General features: G+C 44.0%; 1 protein-coding gene across 2 annotated transcripts in view; it reads right to left on the bottom strand.

Annotated features, from left to right (window-relative positions):
* HMGXB3 (HMG-box containing 3) overlaps positions 1–14,957 on the bottom strand; it is a 52,256-nt gene that overhangs the window by 18,761 nt on the left and 18,538 nt on the right. For both annotated transcript variants that reach the window (XM_004697084.2, XM_045284626.1), the window contains 3 exons: positions 3,605–4,020; positions 1,190–1,365; positions 977–1,074 (listed from right to left, as the gene is read on the bottom strand). In XM_004697084.2, the coding sequence (XP_004697141.1) occupies positions 977–1,074; positions 1,190–1,365; positions 3,605–4,020 (690 nt within the window). The remainder of the gene's footprint in view (positions 1–976; positions 1,075–1,189; positions 1,366–3,604; positions 4,021–14,957) is intronic.

The raw sequence follows: 14,957 nt of genomic DNA on the forward strand, positions 1-14,957 counted from the left end.
CATTCTTTTTATTTTTAATTGGGAGTTAATACATATATCATTCCATAGTTCAATCACAACAAGCAGTACTGTACAATTGCTACTACAGTTTCCATTCTTTTCCTTCCTGAGCTCCTTGACATCGGCTCCCCTTTACCCGCACCCCCCCAGAATCTCCTTATTCCCATGAAATACACATTGGGGGCTAAAGGAATGACGAGCCATACAAGTTACCTTCAAATCACGGCCATCTTTGGAGAGAGTCTTTTACTCCTGTAAATTCACAGGGGCAGCTATGTCACGCAAAACTACGCTAAAACACCAACAATAACAACACTGGCTATTAGGCGTTCTTTGTCCTTTTTTTAATTTTTGGGGTATGTTTAAAATTATTTCTAAATAAAAACTAGGAAGAACATAGAACATATAATCATTTTATAATAAGAAAGAAAAATTACTAAAAACAAAACAGAGAAACAAAAAAATGCAGAGTCTAACAGTAAGTTTCAAAGATGCTGCCCAAAGGGAACAGCAGTTGGGATGGGGGTGAACAGCCTTTGGGAGTGGCTGTGCTGACCAGAAGGCTCAGGGTTCATAGGTGGGAGACTTCAGAGAGGGGACCCTGAAATAGTTAAAGTCTGAGATGAGACACCATGGAGTGGCGCCCCACCACAGGGCCATCTCAGAAAGCAGCATATGCCTGGCCTATGAATGGACTGGATGATCCTGTGTGTACAAGCCCTCGAGTTAGGATGAAATTTGGGGATCCTATTATTATGGAGGAAGAGAGAATCTTGAAAGACTGAATACAGTTTATATATTATTTATCTTGCTTAAAAAAAAAAAGTGTCCACGGTAAATTACCTCCAGAGATTTGAAAGCGTCAGATTAGGACCTGCCTTTTGCTGATGGTTTTGAGATACAAACTGCAAGTTGGGAGTCCTGTTCTCAGAGCAGCCAGGACCCCCCACAGCTCCCGTCTGGCAAATGGTCTTACCTTCACCTCACCGATGCTGGATGGCTGTTGAATGGGCTGGCCCAGCTGTTTCAGTGTGCTTGGCTTCAGACCACATGTTCTCACAGAGGGAGTCTTATCTGAGAAAACCAACAGTCAAAGTGGTGACTTCAGTGTGTTCAGCGTTGCCAGTTACCTCCTCCCCATTCTCCCCCCCCTTCCCTGTCCACCTCCTGGGTCTGGCCCAGCCCTTACCACGCATGGGAAAGGCCTGCCGGGCTCTGGACAGTCCCGGGCTGCTGCCTCGCCCTACACTAGTTGGGGCTGGGAGAATTGCTCTCATGGGTCTTGCTGCAGCCAATAATGAGGGTTTGCTTCGTGCTCTGCCTTTAAGCTCTGGGGCTCTGGGCCCAGTGGTGAGTGGGTCAACTCTGAAAAGATAAGAAGGGAAGTCTTAATAAAGAAGGGACGTTTCCTGGAAATCCCGGAAAGAAAAGCAAAGTGCAACCTTCAAATGGCACCTTGTAAAAGGGTGGTGTGGTGGGTAAACAGGCACAGTTTGGAATTAGCCCAAGTAATTTTGAACACGGTGGCTTAGGGACCTGAGAGGGCATACGTCATGTTTTCTTCACCTCGGTAGTTCCAATGCTGAGCACAGAGCCCATAACATAGAAAGCCTCATTTAGCTCATTTGCTAAAGTGACAATCCCCCCACCCAACCCCCTCCAAAAAAAATCTAAACAGCTTCTTCATTCTTTTGAGATATAAAATTAACCCAAAAGTATTGCCTAAAATAACAAACTCCAGATGCAAAAGTATATGTTATGTAGGTGTTTGTCTGTTTAAAATTACCTCTAGTAACAGAGTTGAGAATGTTTGTTGCCTCTACAAAATGGAAACTTATGACTGCACCATGTGAATGTATCCCATTCAAAAATCACATAAACTAAGAATCCTGATCAAACCATTAGGGATTGGGTAATCTCTGCTGAGAGAAGGGGACTGTCCAGTGCATTGTAGACACCAGGGATGCCCTTGCTTCTACTTGTGGCAACTGAAAACATCTCCAAATATGGCTCAATGTCCCCATGGCACAAAAGTATTCCCAGATGAGAACCGCTGATAAAAGGAAACAAGGGCCTTCCATTACAGTAATGGAGCTCATGTGGAACCTGTGCATGGATCAAGAGGCAGTTGTGCGGGCAGAACGAGGGCACACTGCATGGTTTAAATCAGGAAAAGTATGCATCAGGGCTGTATTCCCTTACCATACTTACTCAATCTGCATGCTGCGCTAATCATCAGAGAAGCTTGCTGAAAGTAGGCGAAAGATTTAAAGCACTTGCTGATGAAGATCAAGGTTTACAGCCTTCAGTATGGATTACAACTCAATGTAAAGAAAACCAAAATCCTCACAACTGGACCATCATGGTAAACAGATAAAAGACCAAAGTTGTTCAGCTATCATCCTGTGTGGATCTACACTCAATGCTCATGGTATCACTTAGGGACCAAAAGACGAATAGCAGGGCACACATCTGCTGCACAAGACCTCTTTAGAGTACAGTATTGTAAAGCACAAATGTTATTTTGAGGATTAAGGTGCACCTGAGCCAAGCCATTGGATTTTCAATTGCCTCATAGGCATACAAAAGTTGGACACTGAATAAGGAAGGCCAAAGAAGAATTGGTGCATTTGAATGGTGGTGCTAGGGAATCCTGAAAATACCCCGGACTGCCAGGAGAACAAACAGGTTCTTGGAAGTACCAACAGAACGCTTCTTAGAAGCAAGCATGGCAAGATTCATCTCATATGCTTCGGACAGGTTATCAGAAGAAAGCAGTCCTGGTGGAGCTCATGCTTGGGAAAGGAGCAGGAAAAAAAGGGCACACCCTCGACAAGTCAACTGACATCAGAGCTGCACGGCGGGCTCAAACCAGAATAACTGTGAGCGTGCGGAGGATGCCCTCCTGCTGTACACAGAGGACTGTAAAAGTTGGCACTGACCTAATGCACCTAACAACAACCGCTTCTAATGAGGTGCTGTTTGTAGAATCCAGCTCCCTCAAGGAGAGCAAGGGGGGGGAGTAAGACAGTTCTCACTTACTGACCTCCTGTTTGCAAGGCTCCAGGGTATGTACTTTCACATAACCTTTCTCAATCAGTCTGTGAAGACAGGATTTTCTAATTCCCACATCAAGATTTCCCAGAGGAGTGAACTGAAACCAGGAGGCATGAAGTGACTATCCTCCAAGTCAAAGAGAAGTCAAGAAGAGAGCTCTGATAGAAGTGAGTTCTCCTACCACCCAAACAGGACTCTTTCCATGGGGTGGCTTACTATGGACACTCTTTCCAAATCCAGTACCCAGGATTGGTAACATGTTTTTCTTAACAAGGTCCACAGCCTGAACCAGCAAGACACCCAAAACAGCTTCACAAAGATCAGTGAGAAAAGGTGTGTACGGATTTGACAAGAGGGCATGGCTAATAGGGTGTGAAAGGAGAGGCAAATCACTGCAGGTGGCTAAGCCTTGTGTCAGTGTCTCTAACATGAGCACCTCTAACTGGGCTCTGCTCAGCAATGCTGAAAGAACAGGGGATAAAACAGAGTATTTCTAAGCCTGCTGTTTTAAAACAGTCTAGTAACCTGAAAAAGCACATTAGCTCACCCTGTAGGCTTTTTAGAAGAAGGGAGTAAACTGGAGGTGCTGGCGCCCTCAGCTGGTGGTCTGTCTGTCCCAGGACTGTCATTCTCAGCTGTCCCCAGGGTGACTTCAGACTGCACACCACTTTGGACGACCGGCGTCTTAGTGACTGCTGTCCCACAATTCCCAGGCTCTTCCTTGACCAAAACATGGGCATCTGAGATGATTACTTCCTCCCATTCGTTGTCCTCACTCACTTCCCTTAGAGGAGTCACACTTAGGAGCTGGCTTACGGCTTCTGAGTTCTCCAGGGTCAGTTTGGATGTACTCTCCTTAGAGGAATTCTGCCCAGACGTAACAAGCTGGTGATTTCTTTTAATCACAGAGCCTTTGGAGGTGACGCCAGAAGTTAACTCCACTTTGACTTTGGCTGGCTTCTCCTAGAAAAAAGAAGAATATCTACATGGACTGGGCATTTTACTGCCGGCAGCATGTTCATAAATATGAACTCACTTGATTCTTGTTAACAAAAAATGCATGGGTACAACAGAAAAGCAAACTGAGCCGAGAGGAAGAGGTTAACTTAAAGGTACAGGATTTCTAAAAGTCACCACTGACTTGATGGCAGTAGAAGTGAGCCCCAGGGGAACGATGGTGTTCTCTAAAATGAGTGCTGTCAGTAAGGTGACCCACAGACGTATGTAAACCATGGATGCATGAATAGCTTTTGGACTTGCACTTAATTCTAGCCCTGATCCAAGAACAATTAGTTCTTATGACATGGACCTGCTCGATGCTCCACCTCACGAAGATAACACGGAAGATAAGGGTGGCAGAGCAAAGTGTGGTGAACCTAGATGGTGCCCAGCATCACACAGAATAGCATCTGGGGTCTTAAAGGCTTGTTTTTAAACAAGCAGCCATTTAAGTGAGGTGTCAACTAAGTCCACACAGAAAAAGCACCCCAGCTTGTGGGATCCAAGGATTGCCAATAATAGTTCAAATCTAAAGGCAGGAATGGGATCAGAGCTTAAATTGTGAACACCTGGTTTGCAAGCAGCTATGCAGGACAGTGGACACAGGGTCTACCCATGGATTTCGCCTCCAGCGAGCCCCTCTAAGCATAGCGGAGGGTGTGAGCAGCCCTGCTATCAAACAGAGAACACTGTAAAGTTGATGACTGTGGCACAGGCAGTCAGGTTGCATTGTAGTATCTTATCAGTTGATCTCCTTTCACACCAGTTCTCAACCTGGGGGTCGAACAACCCTCTCACAGGGATCCTAACAGCAGCAAAATTAGTTATGAAGTAGCAATGAAAATGTTTTGGGGGGGTCACAACATGAGGAACTGTGTTAATTAAAGGGTCACGGCATTAGGAAGGTTGAGAACCATTGCTTTAGACCAGTATAAAAGCGGTTCGTTTAAAAAAAAAAAGTGAAGGCAAATACACATAGATTAAGCCCCTAGGACATCCCTTTGACCATGGACTGGGGATGTGAATAATTGTTAACATGCAGAATGCATTAGAAAGGCTGTTGCAGATGCATTTAGGTTAAGATTTAGTGCCCTGTCAATTGACCTTGCTTAGATACAGAGGACACAGCCTTATTTGCTGAGAGTGAAGAGGACCTGGAGCACGTGCGGATGAAGAGCAATGACTGTAGCCCTCAGCATGGATGACAACTCAGTGTAAGGAAGAGCAAATCCTCACCACTGCTCCAGTAAGCAACACCATGATAAAGGAAGACAAGGTTAAAGTTGTCAAGGACTTTGCCTTACTTGGCCCCACTATCAATGACTATGGAAGCAGGTGTCAAGAGATCAAAAGACGTATCACATGTGCTTGACACAATGGATGTATGCATGGACTGTGATGAGTTGTACGAGCCCTCAATAAGTGATTTTTTTAAAATTAATTTTTTATAAAAAAGGACCTACAGGGGAATTTTCAAAAATAAAAATAAAAGACGTATCACATTAGGTAATCTGCTGCACAAGACTTCTTTAGAGTATTGAAGAGTATTGCTTTTGAGGATTAAAGTGTGCCTGACTCAAGCCATATATTCTCCGGTGCATTACATGCATGTGGAAGTTGGACACTGAATAGGGAAGACCGTAGAAGAACAGATGCATCTGAATTGGGGTGCTGGAGAGAGCTAAAAGTACTATGGACTGCTAAAGAACCAAATGATCCAAACTGGAAGAAGCAACAGGCCAGGGTGCTCCTTAGAGGCCAGGATGGTAAGACTTCCTCTTACGTACTTTTGGACATGTTGTTAGGACAGGCAGTCCCCAGAGAGGGACATCATGTTTGGAAAGTGGAAGGGCGGAAAAAAGAGGAAGGCCCTCGATACGATGGCTCAGACGATGGGCTCCGGCCGGCACAGGAACCGTCGTGAGGCTGGTGCGGGGCCAGGCCGGGTTTCATTCTGTTGTGCACAGGGGTGCTGTGGGTTGGAACTGGCTCGATGGCCCCTAACATGGTCCATTTAAATTTGCTCTAGTTTTCAGTATTTTGATTTCTGTTCAACTGAGGTTTTTGTTTTACTTTGTTATTCCTGTTTTTTTGTTTTTGTTTTAATGTTTTCTGTATCTGAAACCCAGAATAGGTAAATCTAGAGACAGTAACTGGATTAAAGGTTCCTTGGGGGTACCGCAGGGGAGACTGTAGGGTGGAAATGGGGAGCTAATAATGATGAATATAAGACTGAAGAAAATGTTCCAAAAGTGATTGTGGTGACTATTACACAACTCTTCTTTATGTGACTGCATTGAACTACATATGTGAACTATATGCCAATAAACTACTAAGGGGAGAAAAGGTTTCGAGCACATAAGTCGACTTTTAAAAGTCCTTGGTGCCTTACCTTTCACCCCATTAGTACTGCTGCACTAATAACAGCATTATTTATTACTTATTACACACACACACACACACACACTTTAAAGAAGTTTCTTCTTCTGGGTACACAGTGTGAGGCACTAAAAAAGGAGATGCAAAGTATAAAAGCTGGGTTTTATCTAGGCTTAAGGAGCCCTGGTGGTACTGTGGGTTAAGGGTTGGGTTGCTGACTAGGAGGTCGCTAGTTTGAGCCCACTTGCCACTCTGAAGGAGAAAAATCAGCAGCCTGATTCCATAAAGGTTTATACTTTCAGAGAGGGAATCGACAGGATGGCTGTGGGTGGGATATCAGACGGGATGGCTGTGGGTGGGATATCGAGACGGGATGGCTGTGGGTGGGATATCGAGACGGGATGGCTGTGGGTGGGATATCGAGACGGGATGGCTGTGGGTGGGATATCTAGATGGGATGGCTGTGGATGGGATATCTAGACGGGATGACTGTGGGTGGGATATCGAGAGGCTCAGTTCCACTCCAAGTTCCGTGATCAACTTCCCATTGTGAAACCTGAGCTCAGGCGCCCAGCACGTCAACAGCAGGAGTGTGTATTGGGTGGTCAAACTCTTTGTAGTGCAGGACTCCCCTGCACAGTGATGAAAGTAGGTTAAGATCTGTGGCCAAAGCAGCTAAATGCAACAGCACCTGTGTATCAGTGAGTAATGAAACGCACAGCTCTGAGTAGTGCTCTTGACAGGACTAATGACAACAGCCTAGATCTAAGGTACAGCTATTGTTCTCCCCATTTGGAGGAATGAACCAACCCAAGCTCACAGATTCAAATCTATTCCCACTCATAGGGACCCTTTAAGGCAGAAGAGAACTGACTTTAGGGGTTTTTAAAGCTCTAAGTCTTAGGGGAGTGTAAAAGTCCATTTCCCCCTTTGGAGCAGCTGGTGGTTTTGAACTTCTGTTTGCAGTTAGCAGCCCAACACATAATCCACTATGCCAGCAGGGCTCCCAGAGCAAAGAAGAAAGATAAAAATTGAAAGACACAATGGAAACAATTAGCCCAAAGGACTAATGAAGCATATAAACATCAGTCTCCATGACCCTGAGACCAGAAGAACAAATAATACCCAGCTACGATCACCAACTGCTCTGAAAAGTAGGTCCAGGATAGTGGTTCTAAAATGTGGAACCAAAGCTCAAGAGTCAAGCTTACTGGTCGGCAAGAGACTGGCAGCACCCTGAAGATGAAGGCCCTTCCCCACCCTGCCCTCATGTCTGAGACGGACCTCGACCTGCGGCTCAAGTGTGAACGAGAAGCTAGACAACACTATCGAGACACACACACTTAGAATCATTTGAGATTAGCCAACAACAAAGTTTACAGCGTTGGGAAAGGGGAATGGAAACAAGATAGCGGGAGGAAGCGGGATAAGTGATGGAGGAGCTGCCGTGAATCAGAGCACAAGGTAAAGTTCATGAATTGTGAATGCAAAGTAGAGATGGTCTGCTCTACAAACCTTCCCCCATCCACAAGGAAGTTAGAAAGGAAAAAGCACCAATGACAGACACTTAGACGCTATCTCCAGGATTCTAATACACCACCGCTTACTTATCACAGGAGAGAAACATTGGCAGAAAAACAACAGAGGCGCTAAACTAACCCCTGAGATCTTGGAGCAAAACATTGCCTTCTACATAGGCGACTAGATGAAAACCACTTGCAGGAAGATAATTTAAGCCATCAGAATAGAAAACTCTACATGGCGATCTCAGCCCACCTTTTTGTCAAGGCTCTTTCAGGGTAGAAAGTAATTACCAGGCTCTGCCTGCTCAGAGACACCTCAGAGACCACCATCTCTAGGAGAGCCCCTCAGAGGGAAGTGTGAGCTAAGCGATCTTAAGACACCACCTTTTGTTCCATCCAATGCACTGGGAATTGTCACGTTTCTTGAGCTAATCTTAGCCAGTAGGAACTGTAGAACAATAACAAGATAAGGTGAGTCACTTCCTGACTGGCAAGAACACATTTGGAGCTTTTAGAAACTATTTATACTTTCTGCTTCAAAACTCAGAATTCATGAACTCTTTCTCTAACTAGCAGAGCATGCCTGAAAAGTGTGGTCTAACAGAAAAAGCACTGGCGCTGTGTGAGCTCAGCAAGTCGTTCTCTTGAATCTATTTTTCCCTTCAGCTGGCAACTTTAACAGCTGAACTAGATGACAACCAAGGTGACTTTGGCTCTAAACTTCTAAGTGCACAGATGCCAAAATTGGTTTACCTTCTTCTACTCATTCGCTCTTAAGGAATTTAAAAATCACATTATCTACACTATATGACAATCCCTGCAAAAACCTGTGGCAAAATAAAAATGTAAGTCAAGATGGAGAGGATGTAGCTAAGGGGGCTGGGGAATCTGCTTTCAGAAAGAGAACCAAGGCTCAAAAGGTATTTCAAAGAGGGTAGAAGACATTAGATGAGATTCAAAATAGCACTACAGACAGCCGACCTGAAGGGAAGTCAAGCTTACCACCATCATGACTGTCAGCACAAGAAAAGCTTGAAGAGAGACCTACAAGTCCAACCACTAATTCAGTCTCCCTGCTGCACCCAAATGTAGTGTGTGTGTGTGTGTGTGTGTGTGCGCGCGCGCGCGCTCATGACATGCGCACAGGAGTTTTAAATTAAGGTAGAAATAAATGGAATGGCCTCAGAGAAGTTTATGGGGCAAGAAACTTGAAAAAACTCTCTGGAGACATTATTGCTAGGTCCTTCCCGACTTGTGAAAGGTAACACTAATAGCACCAATAGAGAGTAATTAATTACATGACAGCAAATCAGAAAGGGTTGCAACACAATCTAGAGATTTTTATTACACAAAAGTATCAAAATATGAAGTTGTTTGCTCTATCCCGCCCCGCATATAGGCTTATGCACTTCCGCCGGTGGTGTTGCTGTCTTCTAGCCCACTGCTGAAGAAGCATGCTGAACTCTGATTTACACCACGTCAAAAGGACAGTCTACCAATCTTTGAGTTTGGGGACAAAAAGAGGAGGTAAGGTTTCTCAAATAAATTTAGGGCACCTAGGGGAGTCCTTTCTACCTCGAAGAATGAGCAGCTGGGATGCACTCGAACTGGCCTGAAGCCATCTACCGATTTCAGAGACATGTTTAAACTTGCTTTGTTTGAAATAAACCCATGCAGGCCTGAACTGGAGCCCCCAGTGGTAGTACGTTTTGACTAAACCTTTAAAAAAAATCTGAAACATCTCTATTTGCAATTCTATAACAAGCCACAAAAAATACTAAGCTAAAGCAAAGGAGTTTGCACAGTACTTTGTAGATACAGGATAAGCAATGATGATGCAAGAATTAAACCCCACTTTAAAAAAATTTAAATATGTATGAGCCCCTAATAAAACGATTTTTAAAAATTTAAATAAAATCACATTTGCTACAGATCACATGGATTTTAAACAACCTTATTAAACAACCATTCCAGAATGTCTTATGGTAGCAGTGCTTGAATTTTCACTTATTTAATTTATGACTCATTTCATGTATATACCTCTTTAACCCACTGTAATGAATAAATTGTCCCATAATTAAAAAAATTTTTTTAAACAAGTGGGAAATGACTCATGTATCATATGGAGCTCTTCCCGTTTTGTAGCCAAAGGCTTAGTTCTGTATCTGTGTCTATGGCTTCGTTTAAAAATCGAGTGTAAAACACTGCTGGTTTTTATAATTACGGTAGCAAAGTGAAAATGTCTTAATCAGGAGTATTTTCTGCAGTTTTGACTGCATACAACAACATACTTTAAAATATGTCCTTCCAGTAAGGAAATCACGGATTGCACGGTCACTTTCAGAAATAAGAGTGCCACAGCTCTGTTATGGGTTTCACTAAACCTTGATGCTGCCAATGACGAGAGCAGCAAACACTGACTGAGGACTCCACACGCACCAAGAATTGTGCCCCCACTTCACATCGACAATCTCATTTGACCCTCCGACAACCCTAAGGAAGCAGGCACTAGTATTGTCTTTGACTCGCAGATGAGGGGAGATGGAAAAGGGCTTACTGAAGGGTACTTAGTAAAGACTTGCAAAGATTCGAACTGAGGAAGCCAACTGCAGAAACCTATTTTCTTTTAAGATTTTTTTTTATCATTTTATTAGGGGTTCGTAAATACAACTCTTATCACAACCCGTACATACATCGTGTCAAGCACATTTGCTGCCCTCATCATTCTCAAAACATTTGCTTTCTACTTAAGCCCTTGGTATCAGCTAATTTTTTCCCCTTCCCCCCATGACCACTTGCTAATTTCTAAATTATTATTATTTTGTCTTATCTTTTTCTTCTTTCTTTTTTTAAATCATTTTATTGGGGGCTCATACAACTCTAATCACAATCCATACATATATCCATTGTGTCAAGCACATTTGTTTCCCTCATCGTTCTCAAAACATTTGCTTTCTACTTGAGTCCTTGGTATCAGCTAGATTTGGTTTTTTTTAGTTCTTGCTTACTGTTGTCTTGTACCTTTGAGCTGCTTCCAACTCAAAGTGAACCCATGCGTTACAGGGCAAGACTGCTCCATATTGTTCTCTTGGCTGTAAGCTTTATGGAAATCAAAAAATAGAAAAAGAAAAAAGGGAAGCCTTTTCTTTGGCGGTGTCACTGAGTGGGATGATCAGCAGTCAAGTACTTGCCATTCATGCCAGCAAGAAATCCTCAGAAGCATACTTTCTTATTATTCCGCTCTAGTACTGCTGAGCTTGAACACACGCCAGAAAGTCACCATCCCAGTCTCCCTGAGAGAACCCACTGTGAAAACTGCTCAAGAGAAGATTCATATATGCTGCCATGTAAGTCTTCTCTCCCGAGCGGACAAACTCATTAAGCCATCTTCTCAAAAACAATGCCTTCCTGAGCATTCCAGACCCACCTCCTCTATAAAAGCTCTGTCGACCATTCCAGTCCTTGAAAATAGCTCTTCTCTGAACTACTGCAGGATTTAATGGCTAGTCCGCTAACTTTGACCATACCAAACTCATAAACAAATGTGCGGTGTGTTTTTGGGTTCTGTCCTGTGGGTGCCAAACACCTGCACTGACCTGCACTTGAGAGAGGCATAGCTGCGATGCGCGCTGGTGGGGGAGGGCTATGCAGGCTGTACAGGGAATTAAGAACCTTACACTGTGACCTAAGAAGAAGCCACAGCTAGCTGATGATGGCTTCTAAGTAAAAGCACAGCTACTGTAGACATACCTACAAGGAAAGTCACTTATTTTACCCTGAGGGACCCTAAAGATGTGCCACAAAAGTGACACGGTGAGCCACGAACCATAGTGCCACAAAAGTGACACTCACAGTGAGCCACGAACCATAGTTATGCAGTCATACGAGACATAAAAGTAGACAATGAACAAGCTTGGGTTATAGGAGAGACAAGACATAGTGAGACATAAACGTGTAAAGTTAAATTGTAGACGGTCATATATATGAGGTCAGGAGCTGCCACTAAGCCTGAGAAGATGTGAACTATGCATCTGCAGTGAAGGGAAATTTCTTAATATGGCTTTTCTATCCATATCTCTAACTCCCACCATATGACTAGGTGGGATTGTACAAATAAGGATCATGAAACACTAATAGAGGGACTGGTCATTTTTCGTTGCCGAGACAGAGAGAGAGAGAGAGAGAACCCAATCTCTACTTTGTGGCAATCCATCTTGGGCCAGTGTGGAGATGGATTCTCTTTCTCCCTTGTGTAGCCAGAGATGAGATGGGGCCCCTCTGTCCCCCACACCATTTTAGCATCGATTTGAATGGTTACTAAGTACTGAGGAAGGGGGTTACTATACTTGAATCCCAACAGGATACAAGTCCATTAAAATGGTGAAGCCATTCTAGTAACATGGGGTTGCTATGAGCCAGAGCCAACTTGGTGGCACACCTAATAGTCAGTCGTTCATGGGAAATTATGATGGGGCATGTTTTCAAAGATAACACAGGATTTTTTTAAAAAGCAGGATACAGAAGTCACATATTAACAAAGACAGGAAGAAAATATAAGTAGTCCTTAAGTAGACCATCTGTTTTTGGTGGGGTTCTTTCAATACATTTCCTTAAGAATCTATACTACCTACAATGTGGCAGCACATAATTTGCTGGCTATTATTCTCAGATGTTCACTCACAGATGTTCCATTTTATGATTGTTAGGTATGGTTCCTAGAGAAACAAAACCAGGACACTTATTATATGTATATATAGATAGATTTATACAACATGACGGAATTTAACAGCCAATCAGTCCACAGAGGAGTACAGAGGGCTCAGTTCAATTCACTTCTGTGAAAGTTAATTATACTGGAATTCAAGAGGGCTGCTGGGTCCAAGGTCAAGGAAGCAGACTACAGAGTCTTCCCCCAAGCAATACAGGCAGTAAACAACAGGGCGGGTGACCGATAGTCAGCAGCTCAGGAGCTTAGCGAAGCAGGCCGGACCAGGATGGGGTATCAAACTCAAGCAATGCAGGAGGGCAGGACCCACCAGCCTCAAGCTCAAGCAATGCATATATCAGCAGGATGGCGAAGCAGCTCTCAAAGGAACTTCAAGCTCTAGCGCCGTGATCCACGGGCCATCCCACAGGTAGTGTAGCTCACAAGCAGCCACACACTGGTCTGATCACCAGAGAGCAAGAGAGAGAGGGGCGGGTTTTGCCAAGCCATTTATCTCTTTGCCCTCCAATCAAACTGCAACCTCATTAATCCCACATATTCCTATTGGCCAGGTTGGCACAAAAAAACCTACCTATCACAATGATTGTTCAAAACATAGCCATATGATGGGTTTTACCTTAGCCTGCAATGAAGGTGATGTCTAGTTGTAACAGACAAAGTTGAGCAATGCTCTGCTCTACAGGGGACAACTAAACTGGGCATGTGTTGGACAACTGTTGTGACTCAGACTTCATTGCTATGACACTGAGGCCAACACGTCAGGGTAGACCAACCCCAAAACTCGATCATATTCAGTATTTTGTACCTTAAACACCACTTGTTAATTTGAAGCCAAGTTGTTCGAGTTTCTCTAGCTGTGACACCTGCACTCTTTTTTTTTTTTCCTTTTTCTTTTTTTTTCAACATTTTATTAGGGGCTCATACAACTGTTATCCCAATCCATACACACATCAATTGTGTAAAGCGCATTTGTACATCGTTTCTCAATACATTTTCTCTCCATTTAAACCCCCGACATTAGGTCCTCATTTTTCCCCTCCCTCCCCGCTCCCCCCTCCCGCATGAGCCCTTGATAGTTTATAAATGGGTATTTTGTCATATCTTGCCCTGTCCGACTTCTCCCTTCATCCACTTTTTGGTTGTCTGTTCCCCAGGGAGGAGGAACACCTGCACTCTTACACAGCCAATAATATGTCTCATAAAAGGAGCCATACCACTGAACGTTCTAATCCAACAAAAAAGGGCAAAGAGATTGAGATAATTAAGACCTATAATAAAGAAATTTGGCAAAAAGATTGAGATAATTAAGACCTATGATAAAGAAATTTGGCAAACAAACATGGGAAAAGACTATCTGTTCATCAAGGATAAGAATAGAAATGTGCAGTGACCGGCATAAAAATCAGCCATTTTAACAAAGATAAGGACAAGGTCAATCCATAAGCTAGAGACACTGTTGATGATCTGGACAGAAGGCCAAATCCAGAGGAGGGTTCCTGTGAAGTGCCTGACTATTCACACAAAAGCACCTAGCATTTCTGAAGACCAGAGGGATGGTCAGCAAAGGCTGGTTTCATCGCTCCAAATGCAGAGTTGGCTTACCTAACACGCACATAACTTGTGAGTTATGAGAAGACCACAGCCATTTTGAGTCAGCCCTGTGTAAGAATAAGTAAGCCTGTGGCCCACCAGGCCTTGAGGGCAGTGTTCCCGATTAGAGCAGCCAGTCCACAGAGAGGTCCACATGGCCTACCCGCTATGAGACATGACGTCCCTCATTGACCCATAGCCCTACAGGGGACAACACCGAAGACACAGTGTGGGAATTGCGTCCAATCTGATCCTGCCACACCGAGGCAAACCACTAAGGGGGTGCAACAGAACAAGGGAACAGAGCGGCAAGGTCCCCAGGGAATGCTGAAGGTAGACTTTGGGGCCAGGGCATGGTGCCCCAACAGACTGGACTGGAAAACACTCCAAACAGTCCTTGAACTAACTAACTAAGCTTTTTTTCCTTGGTGTGTTTTTTTGGTCATTGTTTTGCTGTATATTGTTGCTTGGTTTTGCTCTGTCTTTTCTCTGCTGGTCTGTCTAAATAATATAGGTTGGATGAACAATCTGGAGGAGAAAACAACAGGACCGACAGTTCCAGGAGGACATGGGAGAGGGGGAGGTGGGGGGAATGGTAGTGGTGTTAACAAACCCAGGGACAAGGGAACAACAAGTGATCCAAATCGGTGGTGAGGAGGGTGTAGGTGGCCTGGTAGGGCTTG

This window comes from Echinops telfairi, unplaced genomic scaffold (genome assembly GCF_000313985.2).
Source record: "Echinops telfairi isolate 266 unplaced genomic scaffold, ASM31398v2 ScPeMD7_7469;HRSCAF=8507_0, whole genome shotgun sequence".
In the NCBI taxonomy this organism is placed as follows: domain Eukaryota; kingdom Metazoa; phylum Chordata; class Mammalia; order Afrosoricida; family Tenrecidae; genus Echinops; species Echinops telfairi.